The sequence below is a fragment of the Ictalurus furcatus genome, chromosome 7, assembly GCF_023375685.1.
Source record: "Ictalurus furcatus strain D&B chromosome 7, Billie_1.0, whole genome shotgun sequence".
Taxonomy (NCBI): Eukaryota; Metazoa; Chordata; class Actinopteri; order Siluriformes; family Ictaluridae; genus Ictalurus; species Ictalurus furcatus.
The window spans coordinates 24,035,279-24,052,383 of record NC_071261.1 but is presented as its reverse complement, the minus strand read 5'-3'; the positions used below and the strand labels follow the sequence as shown (position 1 = coordinate 24,052,383).

Genomic DNA, 17,105 nt, shown 5'->3' with positions numbered 1-17,105 from the left:
ATTGATATTGATGAACTGATTTATCTTCTCTGGAAAATTACAGTACTTTCCTTCTTTTCTCTCCAAACACAAACACCACAAGCACATGCAAGACCACAGCTGATAGAGCTGCAAATTGTGTAACTACACTGTATCTTCAGTAACTGAACAACACCCAGTAACAATTACCATGGAGCTTGACAGCATCAGAAATGGATTTATCCAGACCACAGTCTCACGTCGCCAAGAGCCCATTGTGTTGTAGCAGCATTTTAATGGGATGAGGGGAGGGTGGAGAACAGAGAAAAAAGAAAGGCGAGCATGGCTGTGTCCAATGGATTTGGAACTAATTAAGTTCACAGAACAGATAGAAACTCCACAGTCGAAACACTACTGCCACCAACGCACACACACACACACACACACACACACTGAAAGCAGTAAACACAAGTTTGTCTCTAATCAATCCAGTATCTGTGTTCTACATGAAAGGATCAGCAGTAGTGAGGCCTTATGGTCCCTGTCTCTCTTTCTCACCACATATCCCTTTCTTTTGTTCTCCCTACTCCCTCCCTCCATCTGAATCTCTGCATCACTCTACCTCTACCTCTCCTTTCCTCCATCCTTCTGGCGCTCCATACCTCCCCTCCTCTAGCCCTCCATGCCCCCGCTCCTTTAGTCCCAGAGTTTGTAGGTTTTTAAAAATCAGTCTCTCGACAGTCTCAAAAACTTGAATATACTGACAGATATTAAATATATGATAGCAGCACGCCTGCATTGTAGTTAGCTTATACTTTTTGTGCTTCCAGAACTTCAACAGACGTTTCAAGCTTATGTCTGGAGATTAATTTGTGGCATGCTTGCTGACTATTTTAGCACTCGACTGACTTAATATTCTGTTCAACAGTATAATAATGATTCCTTTAACAGCACTGTCTGATGGATGAATGTACACGACCAAACTAACAAAATTTTCTCTTTCCAAATCCTGTACGCTGGTTTAAAGTCCAACATCAAGAACGTTTTTGCAAAATACCGTATGTTGTAATATTCATGTAATATCATACAACATTTTTTAATAAAGTATTAACACGTGCAATTTCCTTAAATAGTTATTTCACCACAGTGCCACAATTGCTTTGTATTATTATTGGTATTGTTATAAATAAATAAAAAGCTGTGAGAATGAGTAAACTAATTCACTGACACACAAAGTCTACATTCTTGCTGTAATGAGCAGAGCTCATGAAAAAATGGAACAAAGCATGTACAATCCCCTCTGAAAGTACTGGAGCAGCAAGGCCAATACTTTTTTTGGCTATACACTGAAGACATTTGGGTTCGAGATCAAAAGATGAATATGACATGATAGAGCAGAATTTCAGCTTTCATTTCCTGATGAAATTTCCTGATGTTTGGTGACAGACCACCCAATTAATATGTGAACAAAAGTATTGGAACAGATACGTCTGAAAGTAATGATGCTAGTGAAAGTAAAGATGCTGTTCCAGGCTTGTACTGCAGCTTCTTTCATTCGTTGTTTTTTTTAAGGGGTTTCTCCCTTCAATCTTGTGAGTGAAATTACTCATTTTTACTTTGCAATAAGTTTGTTCTTGTTCTGTTTCATTCTCATGTGAGGATAATGCCTAAGAAGGCCATGTCATGTCACTGAGATCAGTACAGAATGTTTATCTGCTTACAGAGACACAAACATGTTCTATGTTCAAGGTTCGTCTAAACATCTTCCAAGATCCTAAAACAAAGCGTGTTCGAACTGCCTCAAACTTCTTATCGGTACACAGAATTATGTCATGCACTGTGTTTCATATATATAGTAGTGGTTTAGTACAAGGACTCCAGAGCGCTCTCATTATTCGATCCTGCTTTATTGTATCCTGTATTAAAAATCTTTCTGTAATAAACCTTTTTACCTTCAGAGGACGAGTCTGCGAGTGTGTCTAATTTCCACGACAATCTCCTTTTCAGGATGTGAAATGCATTCTCAACTGGACTCAAAGGTCTGGAGATTGACTTGGACAGTCTAAAACCTTTTCAATTCAATTCAATTCAATTTTATTTGTATAGTGCTTTTTACAATTGTCTCAAAGCAGATTTACAGAAATATATAAACACGGTATACAGATATTAAAATTGCGAATTTATCCCAATTGAGCACGCCGGTGGCGACGGTGGCAAGGAAAAACTCCCTAAGATGTTAAGAGGAAGAAACCTTGAGAGGAACCAGACTCAGAAGGGAACCCATCCTCATCTGGGTAACAACAGATAGTGTGAAAAAGTTCATTATGGTTTTATATGAAGTCTGTTTGGCCTTAGAAGCAGCTGTAGTCACAGTAATCTGGAATTGGAGTAGATGAGAGCTCCATCCAGAGGTAGGGCATCCAAAACAGATCAGGCAGGTCTGGAGAGCAGAAAGGATCAGTATCTCTAGTATCTCCATAAAATCGTGTGTTGCTCGACAGAAGGAGAGAGGGAGAGAAACGATTATTAGGACTGTGCTTAGCGTAACAAAGTCTAGTCATGGTAGGCTTGAGTAAACAAATACGTTTTAAGCCTAGACTTAAACACTGAGACTGTGTCTGAGTCCCGAACACCAATTGGACGGTTGTTTTCCTTGGCTGACCTGTTGGATGTCTGATTATTAGTACACCAGTGGTTTCTTTCTTTTTCTGGACATTACAAATTGTTGTACTGACTATGCCGAATATGTATGCAATGGCTCTGATCGATTTCCCTCTTTTCTCAGCTTCAAAATGGTTTGTTTTTATTCCATATGCAGCTCTCTGGTCTTCATGTTGGTTTATCCTTTTTAACAACAAATGCAGTATTCACAGGTAAAACCCAAGGCTCAAACCAAGAGTAGACATTCAGAGCTATTAATTGTTTAAAAATCTAAACAGGGCACACCTGCTTAACAAGAAACTCTTGTCAGTGTTTTTGATCAATTGAAAATGGGTGGATTCAAACATAAAGTGCCATCTTCTAAGTTGTTGAACACATCTAGATGTAAATATCAGGAAATTCTGTAAAGAAAAAGAAAAGCTGAAATTCTGATTTATCATCTCATTCATCTTTTGACCTCAAACCCGAATGAAAACAGTGTATAGCACAAATAAAAGAATTGGCCGTGCAGTTCTAATACTTTCAGAGGGGACTGTATGAAAGGAAACTGCCCTTAGCCAGTATTCTAATCTTAGTGTATAGATTTATTCAGCATAATCTCTACAACATTCCCATGCTGCATGGCAGGACAATTTAAATGTAGCTCGATTCCACTGGAAAACAATGAACCTGGAAAAATTGGTGACCGTGTCAAAAATGCATATTAGAGGCTCATCGGGATGTGCTGCCGTTCACAGTACAACTATACAGTCACTGTCTACCCAATTAGGAACATCACACCTTTTGGTATAAACTCTAGAGACTGCTGATTGTAAAATTCTCAGGAAGTTTATGATATACTCAAACCAGCCCTTATGGCACCAACATCTGTGCCACAATCAAAGTCACAAAGATTTTTTCTTCATTCTGATGCAAAATGTTAATAATTGTTTTAAAATCTTTTTGAACAGGATGATTGGTGTAATTTCTTATAATTTTGTTTAAAGAACTTTTTTTTCATTTAGTACTTCCTTCAGAAGCTACATAAGATATTTACATGTTTCCCAGAAGATGAAATAATAACAATTTACACTGATCATCCTGTTCAAAGGTTTACACCCCCCTGGCCCTTAATGTATCATGTTACCTTCTTGAGCATCAGTGAATGTTTGTTCCTTAGTTGTCCTTCAGTTGTCCTCAGTGTTAAAAGATGGATCTCAAAATCATATAGACACTGTTGGAAAGGGGTCAAATATGCAGAAGATGCTGGAAAACCAAAGAATGTGCAGGACCTGGAGGATTTTTCTGAAGAACAGTGGGCAGTTTAACTGCTCAGGACAAACAAGGGACTCATGAACAACTATCACAAAACAAATTGAACAGTCATTGATCATCAAGGTAACAGCACACAATATTTAGAATCAAGCATATGTAAACTTTTTTTGAACTGTTTCATTTGTGTAAATTCAGTTATTATTGCATCTTGTGGACTATATGTAAACATATATTATGTGAAATAGCTTATTCAGGGCAATGCAAAACAAAATGCAATTTTAATGACCCCTCTTTTTTTTTAATTATTAACATTTTGCAAATTCTGCAAGGGGTATGTAAATTTATGAGCACAACTGTAACTGTATAAATGTGCATGTGTACAGGTGTTCCTAATAAAGTGTGTTGTCAATGTAATTTAGCCACATGCATCTGTATTTATGATATGATATGTGAAAATCCACCTGAGGTGGATTTTAATACCTGCTGGTCCTCTCACTCCCTCTGGCCTTCCCTAACATTTTTTTTTTCCTTTCTTTCTGGTCCTCATGCCTCATACCTCTTTTCCACTAGTTCTACCTATCATCTTCCTCTAGCTCTCCCTACCTTACAACCTCTATCTGACCTTCTCTCAAGTCCTCCCTCTCGCTTTCCTTTTCTTTCCTGTTTCACTCTTCTCTGTCTTCCCATTTTACACTATCATGTGTGCAGTGTGTAAATTCAGAAGCAAGGCTACATCGGGTCATAAAAAAAGACTGTGATGTTTGTGGAGTTTTTACAAGGGAAGATTGAGGCTTTAAATGGATCTGTAGAAGAGGAGAGGGGGACAGAGAGGATTTTGAATGAAGTGGAGAGAAACAGTGATGGGATAAGGGGTGGAAGAAAGGCTGTTTAAAGTTTCAAATTTAAAAGAATGAAGTGGTTGAGATCAAGAGGGAGTGGGTAAGATGAAGGAGTGAGAGAGGGGAGGTGTAGGGTGTAGAGGCCATCAATCACTCGACTCATGTCACAGTTAAACGCAGTGTCCATGTGGTCATGGCTCATATGTAATCATGTGTGTGTACATCTGTGTCTGAGTGATGGCACACTGCCATCCAGTACGGCTAGCTAGTTGATTGAATGGCTGCTATGGGAAGGGAAGGAATGGGCAATCAAGTTAAGTCAGTTACCATAGCAAGCTTCAATCATAGATGCCCATGTCTGCATTATCCATGTTCGTGTATAGGGGTGAAAGTGCATATCTCTGATGTGTGTGTGGGTGTAAATTGGTGTTTCAGAGGCTACGTTTCGTGCACAGAGGTTGAGTGTGTGTGGGTGTATGTTTGTTTAATGCTTTGGCCTCACTGATATCTGGGTCTTTCAAGAGCACTTAGTACATCCTTACAGAAAACTATTGAAATATTACAGTAGTCATTTACAGAATATTTCTTATATTGGAGCAAAGAGCTGAAACAATTACTCATGCAACACTGAGCAGTTACCTCTCATATTACGTTTACATTTCGTCATTGAGCAACACTTTTATCCAGTGTAGCTTATTATTGAGAGAGCATACAATTGAACATTGGTTCTCTAGCAGGCCTTGGATTTAAACTGTCCTTCATATTTTTCATGTTAATTGCATGTTTTGTCCGATTGTATCTGTTTAAATGAGAATGAGAGATGGTGTGTTTTATTTTATATTAATATAGAATAAATGAAACAGCTTTTGATTGTATATGGACTGTAGGAAGTCACAGAGAACAACCAAGGTGTAGGGAAATTATTATTATTATTATTATTATTTTGTTAAAAAATTAGATTTGTAAGAGACTAAATAAATAAATAAATGCTTTGACCAAGCAAAAGAACACAAAAGGCACAGTTCTGTTCTTTTGAATCATAGTCCATTAGCAGATCTATATTTTCCATCGTCAAAAACAGGCCTTGTCTCTGGTTTCTGTAAAACCTACAGAATTTAGCATAGTTCATTCTCAGACAGACTCCAGCAAGCACGATTATATTCAGTACCTTCATCCAAAGTACCTGTTGGTGACCCAGTGCTTTTACCACATCCTTAGCTTCAACTCACTTGCACTTTCCTGTGTTTTGAATAATTTGTTCTCAGATATTCGTGACCGCAGGAAGAAACCTGTCATGCTATTCATTCATGGCGGCTCATACATGGAAGGAACTGGAAACATGTTTGACGCAAGCGTGCTGGCAGCTTACGGCAATGTCATTGTGGTCACCATGAACTACAGACTGGGAGTGCTAGGTGAGTCTCCTGTCTCTTATTCAGAATAATCAATCATTTGAGCAATCAATGAATCAACCCCTGCTACCCTTTGATGGGTTATAGTTAATAGACTCAAGATCAGAGCAAGGATCTACCATATAGAGTTTACATGGTAGTCATAGGTTGCCAGTTACGGGTCAGAGATCAGTTTCTGACCACTCTTATGTTATGAGTCAGTTTGCTGCTGCTGCCTAATATTTGATAAGTCTAATATTATCTCTGTTTCTCTAAAATTATTATTAGAGCAGAAACTGTTTCTGGATATTGTAAAGCAGCAGTGTCCCTGTTTTTCCCTCCTGACCACTGAATTAAACTAATGAATCTTGTGCTGAGTTAATGGTATGTTGGAGCAGAAACACTAATTTGTGGATTGCTATTACCAAGACTGAATTTGGACACCACTCTGTGTTCTTTTTAATTGTGTTTAACACCCAAATGGACACTCTTAGTCTGCACCTACATCAGCTTATCATCTTATTGTCATGATTTTTTTTTTATCCTATATTAAATGCTATGAAACTGCAATGCAATAGATCTCCATCAGTGAAGGTGAAAACCCCTGCACTGATAACATCACACAACCACTTTTAAACACCAAAAATGCGTGCCATGTTGGAAAGCCCTGCTTTGATGTAAATTGACTATAGAAACTACTAAGAGTGTTTTGTGTCACCCAAAATAATGTTTGACTTGCTTAATGCTGTCAGTGATGCTTTCACTGCATTTACTGCTGAATCTCAACCCAATTATGTCATGAGGAAACATAGCTTAATTGTTGTCTATGGAACATAAATAGAGGATCGATTTCATACCTTTTGAAGAAACTGATGACAAAACCTTTTGTGATGTGCTCATAAGCAGGGACTTTGAGCCGTGTATGAATAAGCTTGAATATAGTGAGGAGGAACTGAGACAATAAAAGAGGCTTCATGAGCAGCAGCAGCCAAAGATGCGTTATCAGTTCCCTTGGAGGAAAATAGCAGTTGGTTGTGCTTACACTGGCCTTACCCACCAACACCAAGCCAAGAAAAATCAGTATGCTGCTATCAGAGGTGGGAAGTAACAAAGTACTGTTACGCCAAAGTAAAATATCCATTTTATATATAGAATATTTTACACTTTACAACAGGCAAATTGGTTTAACACTGGAAAACTAGCCCATTTGATATTGGAAAACTAGAACATTTGCAACGGGCAAACTAGACCATTCAGCACTGGATAACTAGAACATATAACATTGCCATACTAGACTATTTAACACTGCAAAACTAGACCATTTAGCAGTGCAAAATAAAACATTTAAAAACTAGGAAACTAGAACATTTTACACTCACAACTATAAAATTTACAGCAGACAAACTAGATCATTTAACACTGGAAAACTAGAACATTTTACACAGCTAAAAAGTGAACATTTAACACTGGGTCGCTCGAAGATTTTACACTGGTAAACTAGAACATTTACTACGGAAATCTAGAGGAATAAATATGTGAAGAACATTGATACCCATTTGGACAGATATAATTCGGCTTAAGTTAAGTTATTCACAACCTAACAAATGCATCACACAACAAGTAAGTTTACAGATTTCAGAGTGTAATTTACACCTTACAAAATGAAGTCTGAACTACACACACTAAACATCCTTAACTAGATGGTATCTGGCTATACATACACTATATGGCCAAAACTATGTGGACACCCATCATACCATCACACCCAAGTTGAACATCACATCCCAAAGTTGGTCTACCGCCAACTCCCAGACTAGCTGGCTAACTATTAAGGCTGTTTTTAAACTGTATGACTGGTTTGTACTCTCTTTTGAAGTCTCTTTTGGAAAAGCGCTTTAGGGGAACTAGAATATGCTTACCATCTCTGCAGGATCTTCAAGTTCACTGCTGTGAGTGTTGTAAAAAAGATAAATATGTTCGACTTTTGGTTCTCCGAGATGTTGCTCCTGCTCTGTCATCTTTTGGTGGAATATCCCTTTAACATGTAGTACATTAACTGCCAGTGTACATCTAATAAATCTTAGGTCATAACTCAACCAATCTTCCTCACAGTGTGTTTTGTGTTTTGGCAACCAATTTTCTAACAACTTTGTTTGCTTAGTCTCTAGCTAACACCTCATTTTCTGGAATCCTTGAAAAGGATGTCCAGCAGCACACCTTAACTTACCCTGCATCCTAAAGAACAATTGGATTGATGATGGTTTTTAAGCATTTTTGTTGGTGCCACAAAAAGATAAAACATTTCCCACAATAAAAGTTACTATCATGTAGAAGGATATGAAATGAATAACTAATTATTCAGTTTGCTATGGCAAAATAAAATATATGGGTAAAAAGAAAATATATGGTCCAATTTCATTAAGGAATCCAACATGGCATTGGTCTAAAGACATTTTTTGCCATTTATATAAAATCTGGACACATGTAAAAATAAATAAATAAATAAATAAATAAATAAAATTAAAAAAAACATTTGTATTGAGATTTTCTCAAAACAAAAGAGATAAATCCAAATGACTACCTTTAGTAAAATCCTCAATAATATGGAGTGGATTATCCAATGTCCCCCTCCAATTTGTATGGCTTTAGTTCCAATCTGAGGTTAGTTCCAACTGTTGTGTCATTCTATTATTGGTTTTAATAAAATGCTGAAATGTATGTAAACCAAGGTGAAAGTAGTGTATATAAATTATCAAATAGTTTGTATGCAATTTGGCTACCATTTCTTATTGGAACTGGGTAAGCCAAGTCCACAAGTGATAATATTAACATTTGTTCCTCACCTATCTGGAGCAAAATCAGCAAGTTAGCATGAATGCAGGATTAGAAGCCCAATTGAACCAGAAACCGAGCATGTGATTGAATAATGAGCTTTCCATTTTGGTTGTTCAGCACTGTCAGTTGAGCTACTGAAAGAAGCCATGTCCTAGAAGAGCATTTTGGGGCCTGTAAACACTAAATAATATTTTCCACTTTAGCTTTATATGACTGAAATATGGGCACAGTGTACATTCATGCAAGTCAGCGGTGGCTGTGATAGCTTTATTGGGTGAGCAGGGTTAGAAATAAGCTTTTCCATATCTCACTTTAACTACAGTGCTGCCCAGAGCTATCGCTCCAAGATTTGTGCTTCATTAGCAAAAATGGAAAGGTCTGCTAAAAAAAAAAGAGAGAGAGGGAGAGGGGGAGGGGGGGTGGGATGTGGAGTGTGTCTCCGAAGCTGCTCTTGTCTCCTTGAGAGCGTGTGGAACCATGGTAGTGTGAGCTTCACTTTAACATACACATGTGTATGTTTACACACATTGTTTATATGGATGCGCAATGTTTGAATACATAGAATAGGCTCCTCTAGCAGAGTCGAAGTTCAGCGAGTGAGGCCTCGGCTACTGTTCAATATTGACAATTCATAAGAAATTTATAAGAACTGACTGCACACATCCTACAACCTTCTGTCTCCAGTGCCATACATTGTTGCCTTTGGCATTGCACAAAGCAGGGATTTTGAGGAGGAAAAAGAACAGTGTGCATTCATGTGTGTGTATGTATTCATGGATATGACTGTCTGGGAAGAATGCCACATGTAATGCCAGACGGAGACAGACAGATGGACGGGCAGAAAGACAGGAATCGAATGCCAGCTCAAACTGAATGATAAAGCACAGCATGCAGTGGAAAATCACTGTCCTAAACACAACCTGGCCTTCAGGTTGCTGGCCTTCAGAAATACCTATGCTTTTTTCAATTGTTATGTGATACAGGTTCTCCTGTGGCTCATCTGGAATGGACTTACTTGGATGTACAGTCATGTGAAAAAAGGAAGTACACCCCATGGAAATTGTTGGCTTTTTTGACACATTTGATCATCTTTGAAACAGTGCCTATTGTTATGTATCATTTGATTGAGTGCATCACCTTTATTAATAGGCATGGTTTCAAAGAGGATCCAATGTTTGCTTGTCCAAATATGTCAAAAAAGCCAACAGTTTCCATGGGGTGTACTTACTTTTTCACATGACTGTATATACACACACACATAGATAGATACACATATACCACACACATATCTAATGAGCATTCAAACACACATGCTCACAAAGCCAATTAAAGAAAACAGAGATGCATACTCAAAGCAACCAACTCACCACACACACACACATACACAATTATAGTTTGTAGCCATAATGGTCTCTGCTGTGCCTTAGCCTCTCGTTAAATAAAGCATGTTTATGTTTTTGTGCTGAGTTAAATCTAAGTGTTCTGTGTTTCCCACAGCAAACATACATTACTCATGTTCCTCAGAATGCATCCCATCCTGAAGAGTATGTGGATATGGAGCAAATTGTTGCTACCCTTTTTCCTCTCTCTGCTCAGCATCACTTGTTGCCTTGGTGGCGGTTGCCGTGGCAGTGGGGGTGATTAAGACTCGGGCCTCACCTCGTTCCTGCCTGTCTGGCTGATGATTAAAACAGTGTCTTGACCATCAGGTCATCAGGCACACCGGATATCACAGCAGCTCCATTGCTAATAAAGCAAGGAGAAATTTGGGTCCTCCTTTTGTCTTCACTTTCCTCTCTTTCTCTTTTCTTTTCTCTCACTTCTTTCCTCTGTTAGTCACATGGATGGTTTTTTTTTTGCCTTTTTTTTTTATTTGTTTTTGGTTAAACCCCTCCTTGAATTACAGTGAGACGGATGTAGTGTCGTCTGTGGGGAGCTAATTTCTTCCTGCACATGCTGTTCAGTGGTGATTGATCCGTGTGTGTGTGTGTGTGTGTGTGTGTGTGTGTTATGTATCTTTGTGGGGACTAGATGTCCCCACAAGGATAGGAATATTTGATACTTTTGACCTTGTGGAGACATTTGGCTGGTCCCCATGAGGAAAAATGATTTTATACAAAACCTCCAGCGTTAATAAATAAATAAATAAATAAAAAGTGCTGGTTATTATGTATGCATGATATTATGTAAATGAAAGGTCCTCACAAGGACAGTAAGACAAGTGTGTGTGTGTGTGTGTGTGTGTGTGTGTGTGTGTAAGAGAGAGAGAGAAAGATAGAGAAAATAGACGAAAAAGCATTACGTAGACGAAAGTGAGCGAGAGGGAATGTGTGGCATTGGTTACTAAAAATAAAATTCACAGCTGCCTTTTAAATGTGCACTGAGCCATGTAGTCAGTAAAACATAAAATATAGTAAATAGTCATACAATGTGAATATAACACATACATACACACATATACATCCGTATAGAAAGACTCACTCTCTCTCTCACACACACGCACACACACACTCTTTGCAAAGTGAATTGACATTCAGGACAATAGCATGCTTGGAAAAGGACATATCCAGGTTTTAGCTGTGTGTGTGTGTGTGTGTGTGTGTTGCTTCGACAAGATTGTGTGAGATATTAAGACGTGAACGACGAGCTTCTCCAAATCCAGACCATCCGGACAGTTTCCATAGCAACCTATAGCAGAATTGATAAGCCAGGGTCTCTTGACTCTGATAGAAAAAGCCAGTGGAGAGGGGGAGAGGCTGGAAAGGAAGAAGAAAAAGCGGGGGAGAGATAGACGGATGACATTAATAAGTACGGTGAGATAGTTTAAAGTGAATACCACACGTTACACACACACATACACACACACACAGTACTGATCTTTTATTTTCTCTTTTCTGTTTCTTGTGCTTCATCCTTCTTTGTTCCCTTGTGTTTTTCATCCATTGTCTTTTTTCTCTTTATCCTGTTGTCTTTTTTAGGTTCTTGACCTCCTTGTTCATTACCTATTCCCTCTTTCCCAAGCATCCTGAACTGGATGAAAAGATTAATGGCGTGTCTGACTCTGACGGATGTGTAACACCCCAAACGCTTGTTTCTAGCTTTCTAAAACTTTGTCTCTGTTATAGCAAAGGAATGAAATACAAAGATGTGTGCTGTTGTGATGCAGCCTGACACAAAGTGGATTCTTTTCCAATAACAGCATGTTCTGAAGTATTTTATTCATCACATAAGACAGCAACTTGGCAATGATTACATTTTTAATTTATTAACGATTTTTGTTTTTGCCATTTACAGTTCCATTTAATGTTGTGGAACATCTACAATACAAGTGAGTTCCTATTATCACTTACTTTATAGCAGGTATCTAGTTTCTTTGTCTTGAAGTTAATAAGACAAACATGCAAAGAAACTGGAAGTCACAAACTCCTGAAGACCTTCTGACAGAAAATGTACTGCCTAGTACAAAGTACTGGGGCTCCTTCAATAAATGATAACTAAACAAATCCGAACAATGTCAATGATTATACAGATTTCATTGTTAAATAGCAACACATTTAAAAAAAAAAAAATTAGTTTATTATTAGATTTTGATTATACAGAACGCCCGCCGTGTGAATGAGCTGTTACTATAGAAACTATAATGTACAAGAACTGACAGTGTTCATGAGCAACTTTCCCTCCAATGGCTGGTGCATTGAGTATGTAGTTTTAAAGTGTACTTAGACGTTAAGTGTGACATTTGTGTTTGACGCCCACTTGAACCAGTGAGAATTGGACATGATGATGTTGGAGAAGAGGCAGCTGTGGTCTCTTCTCATTCCATCACATTTAACTTGTCTCAGAATTTGCACGGCTCAGTAGCTGAAGGTGGAATATCTTTTGCTGCACTGATATTTCCTGTCATGCCAACAAAGTGTGAGATGGGGCAAGTGTGCTAATGCTCATGAATGGCAAATCAGCCAAACCTGCCCACTAGTCCAGGACTAAGTTTGACCTCCATCTGAGTGGTATGACTGTAGGGACTTTTAAACGGTATGTGTGAAACTGAGTGTAATGGGATGTGAATGGAGGGATTCTCTTTTTCTATATCTGTCTCTTGCTGTGAAATCTGTCCCCCGAGGAGATACTCGGACTGCACTCCAGCTGTTCCAAGCCTACTATCTCCTTACTGATTGAGCTCCAAAAAGCAGTGGATGAAGCCTCTTCTCTTCTTTTCTCATCTCCTTTTTGCTCATCTGTTTTTTTTTTCTTTTCTGTTCTCTTTTTGCTCATCCACTCTTCCCTTCCCAACTCCATGAATGACTGGAGTTCCTGTGATTGACATGTTCAGTTCTTACTTCAGGGAACCCAATAATTAAAGGTTAAAAAGGCGGAGGATATTATAAAAGGAGATATTGATTGGCATATAAAACAAAAAGTACAGTGCATCCGGAAAGTATTCACAGCCCTTCGCTTTTTCCACATTTTATTATGTTACAGCCTTATTCCAAAATGAATTAAATTAATTATTTTCCTCAAAATTCTACAAACAATACCCCATAATGACAACATTAAAGAAGTTTGTTTGAAATCTTTGCAAATTTATTAAAAATAAAAAAAAAAAAAAAAAGCACATGTACATAAGTATTCACAACCTTTGCTCAATACTTTGTTGAAGCACCTTTGGCACCAATTACAGCCTCAAGTCTTTTTGAGTATGATGCTACAAGCTTGGCACAGCTATTTTTGGGCAGTTTCTCCCATTCTTCTTTGCAGAACCTCTCAAGCTCCATCAGGTTGGATGGGGAGCGTTGGTGCACAGCCATTTTCAGATCTCTCCAGAGATGTTCAATCGGGTTCAAGTCTGGGCTCTGGCTGGGCCACTCAAGGACATTCACAGAGTTGTCCTGTAGACACTCCTTTGTTATCTTGGCTGTGTGCTTAGGGTCGTTGTCCTGTTGGAAGATGAACCTTCACCCCAGTCTGAGGTCCAGAGCGCTCTGGAGCAGGTTTTCTTCAAGGATGTATCTGTACATTGCTGCATTCATCTTTCCCTCGATCCTGACTAGTCTCCCAGTTCCTGCCGCTGAAAAACATCCCCACAGCATGATGCTGCCACCATCATGCTTCACTGTATTGATGGTATTTGCCAGGTGATGACTGGTGCCTGGTTTCCTCCAGACATGAAGCTTGCCCTTCAGGCCAAAGAGTTCAATCTTTGTTTCATCATGGTCTGAGAGTCCTTCAGGTGCCTTTTGGCAAACTCCAGGCAGGCTGTCATGTGCCTTTTACTGAGGAGTGGCTTCCGTCTGGCCACTCTACCATACAGGCCTGATTGGTGGAGTGCTGCAGAGATGGCAGTTCTCCTCTCTCCACAGAGACACGCTGGAGCTCTGTCAGAGTGACCATCGGGTTTTTGGTCACCTCTCTGACTAAAGCCCTTCTCCCCCAATCGCTCAGTTTGGCTGAGCGGCCAGCTCTAGGAAGAGTCCTGCTGGTTCCAGACTTCTTCCATTTATGGATGATGGAGGCCACTGTGCTCATTGGGACCTTCAATGCTGCAGAAATGTTTCTCTACCCTTCCCCAGATCTGTGCCTCGATACAATCCTGTCTCTGAGGTCTACAGACAGTTCCTTGGACTTCATGGCTTGGTTTGTGCTCTGACATGCATTGTTAACTGTGGGACCTTATATAGACAGGTGTGTGCCTTTCCAAATCATGTCCAATCAACTGAATTTACCACAGGTGGACTCCAATCAAGTTGTAGAAACATCTCAAGAATTATTAGTAGAAACAGGATGCACCTGAGCTCAATTTTGAGTGTCATGGCAAAGGCTGTGAATGCTTATGTGCATGTGCTTTTTTGTTTTTAATAAATTTGCAAAGATTTCAAACAAACTTCTTTCATGTTGTCATTATGGGGTATTGTTAGTAGAATTTTGAGAAAAATAATGAATTGAATCCATTTTGGAATAAGGCTGTAACATAACAAAATGTGGAAAAAGTGAAACGCTGAAACACCCAAAACTGTATATGGTACCATAACGAAGACGAAATGTATGTCGATACGTGAAATTCTGGAGGAAACGTCGGACGACGTGGCGTGGGGACCTAATGACGTGTGCCGTTAATTGATCTATGTTCTATAACATGTAAAACCTGAACATGAAAGGAATATTCTAAAAGCGACTCATGTAAACACCTTAATCACAATATTGTCTTATTCAGAATAAGGTCAATAATTACATTACTGCTGTCCATGTAAATGTAGTCACTGTTTATTCTTCTTTAACCATTCTTTGGTAGAATGACTTGTGTGCTTAGGTTCATTATCTTGCTGCAATTCTCTTGAGATTCAGTTCAAGACAAATGTCTTGACATTTTCCTTTAGTATTCGCTGGTATAAAACAGACCTAAACCATAAAGTAATACTACCACCATCATATTTTACAGATGGGATAAAGTTCTTATGATGGAATGCAGTGTTTTCCTTTCTCCAAACATAATGCTTCTCATTTAAACCAAAAATATTTTTATTTTGGTCTCATCCATCCACAAAACATTTTTCCAATAGGCTTCTGGCTTGTCCAGTGAACTGCAGACAGTCAGCAGTGTTCCTTTTTAGAGAGCATTGGCTTTCTCTTTGCAACTCTGCCATGCACACCGTTGTTGTTCAGTGTTCTGCTGATGGTGGACTCATGACCATGACCATTAGTCAGTGGTAATAGACCTCGCGGACTATTACACGTATTGCTCTTGCAGTGATCTTTGTTGGTTGACCACTCCTGGGGAGGGAGACAGTGTTCTTAAATTTCCTCCATTTGTACACTGTCTGACTGTGGATTGATGGAGTCCAAACTCTTTAAGTGATGACTTTGTAATCTTTTCCAGCCTGATGAGCTTCAACAACTCTTTTCGGAGGTCCTCAAAAATCTCCTTTGTTCATGCCATGATACTCTTCCACAAGCAAGATCAGACTTTGATAGATCCCTGTTCTTTAAATAAAACAGGGCGCTCACTCACACCTGATTGTCATCCCATTGATTTAAAACACCTGACTCTAACTTCACCTTCAAATTAACTACTAATCCTAGAGGTTCACATACTTTTGCCACTCACAGATATGTAATATTGGATCATTTTCATCAATAAATAAATGACCAAGTATAATATTTTTGTCTCATTTTGTTTAATTGCGTTCTCTTTGTCTACTTTTAGGACATGTGTGGAAAATTTTATGATGTTTTAGATCATATTTATGCAGATCAAGCTTTCAAGCACCACTCTATGTCACAAATGGTGGAGAGAAAGATGACCGAGAAAGAGGAATGGTACAAGAACATAAAAGTCGACGGGGAGGAGTGAGTGAAAGGAACAGAGAGAAAGATTGTGGGGCAGAAAAAGGAAACTTGAAATGAAAGAGATGGAAATGGAGAAGTGAGAGAGAAGGCCACTCATCTATTCACTCGGACATGTTGAACACAGTCTGCCCCTCTACACGTAACACACTGCAACAGCTGCTGCGAGAACACGACCACATCTGCTCCAGCTCCTCACTCTCTTTCTCATCTTCTATCTCTCTCGGCCCTCTTCCCAGCTTTGATTATGCCAGCGTACAGTGTGTGTAGCCAGAGGGGAAGCTGCTTGATCGCGAGTGATTAAGTTAGGTGGGCTTGAACAGTTAAGTGGGAAGTTGAATAATTAAAGTAGAGAGCATAGATACAGCATACGATATTGCATCAGCATGGCAATGTGAGTACTCGACTGTCTTCCTCTTTCTATCTCTCTTCACAGAGAAAACATTTCTAAGTGGTTTAATCACAGTCATATGACAGTTATGCTTGCATTTTAATCAAAATTATTTTTTTTTAAAAAAGCAATCACATTTATCCTGCGGCATGTCTGTTTCTTTCTCCCTTGTTAGTGAAATGCAAATTTCATTCTAGTAGACATACTACTTTTCTATCCTACCTATAATAATAATAACAACAACCTTTATTTGTATAGTATCTTTCATATACTGTTTGATGTGCAGTTCAAAGTGCTTGGCAAGGAACATGTATAGAGATACTATGTAAAAAATGAAAGCTTTGAAGGAAGTAACAAAGCTTGTCCGTGCCTCTGGTGAGTGTATATACAGTTAGCTTGCTTTGTTAGTCTGTCAAACCGATTGTCAACCAGTTGTGA

General features: G+C 38.8%; 1 protein-coding gene across 1 annotated transcript in view; it reads left to right on the top strand.

Moving 5' to 3' along the window:
* The window catches only part of nlgn2a (neuroligin 2a), a 204,092-nt gene that overhangs the window by 144,101 nt on the left and 42,886 nt on the right, over nt 1-17,105 (top strand). Inside the window, exon 4 of the mRNA XM_053629370.1 lies at nt 5,978-6,127. Within this exon, the coding sequence (XP_053485345.1) occupies nt 5,978-6,127 (150 nt within the window). The remainder of the gene's footprint in view (nt 1-5,977; nt 6,128-17,105) is intronic.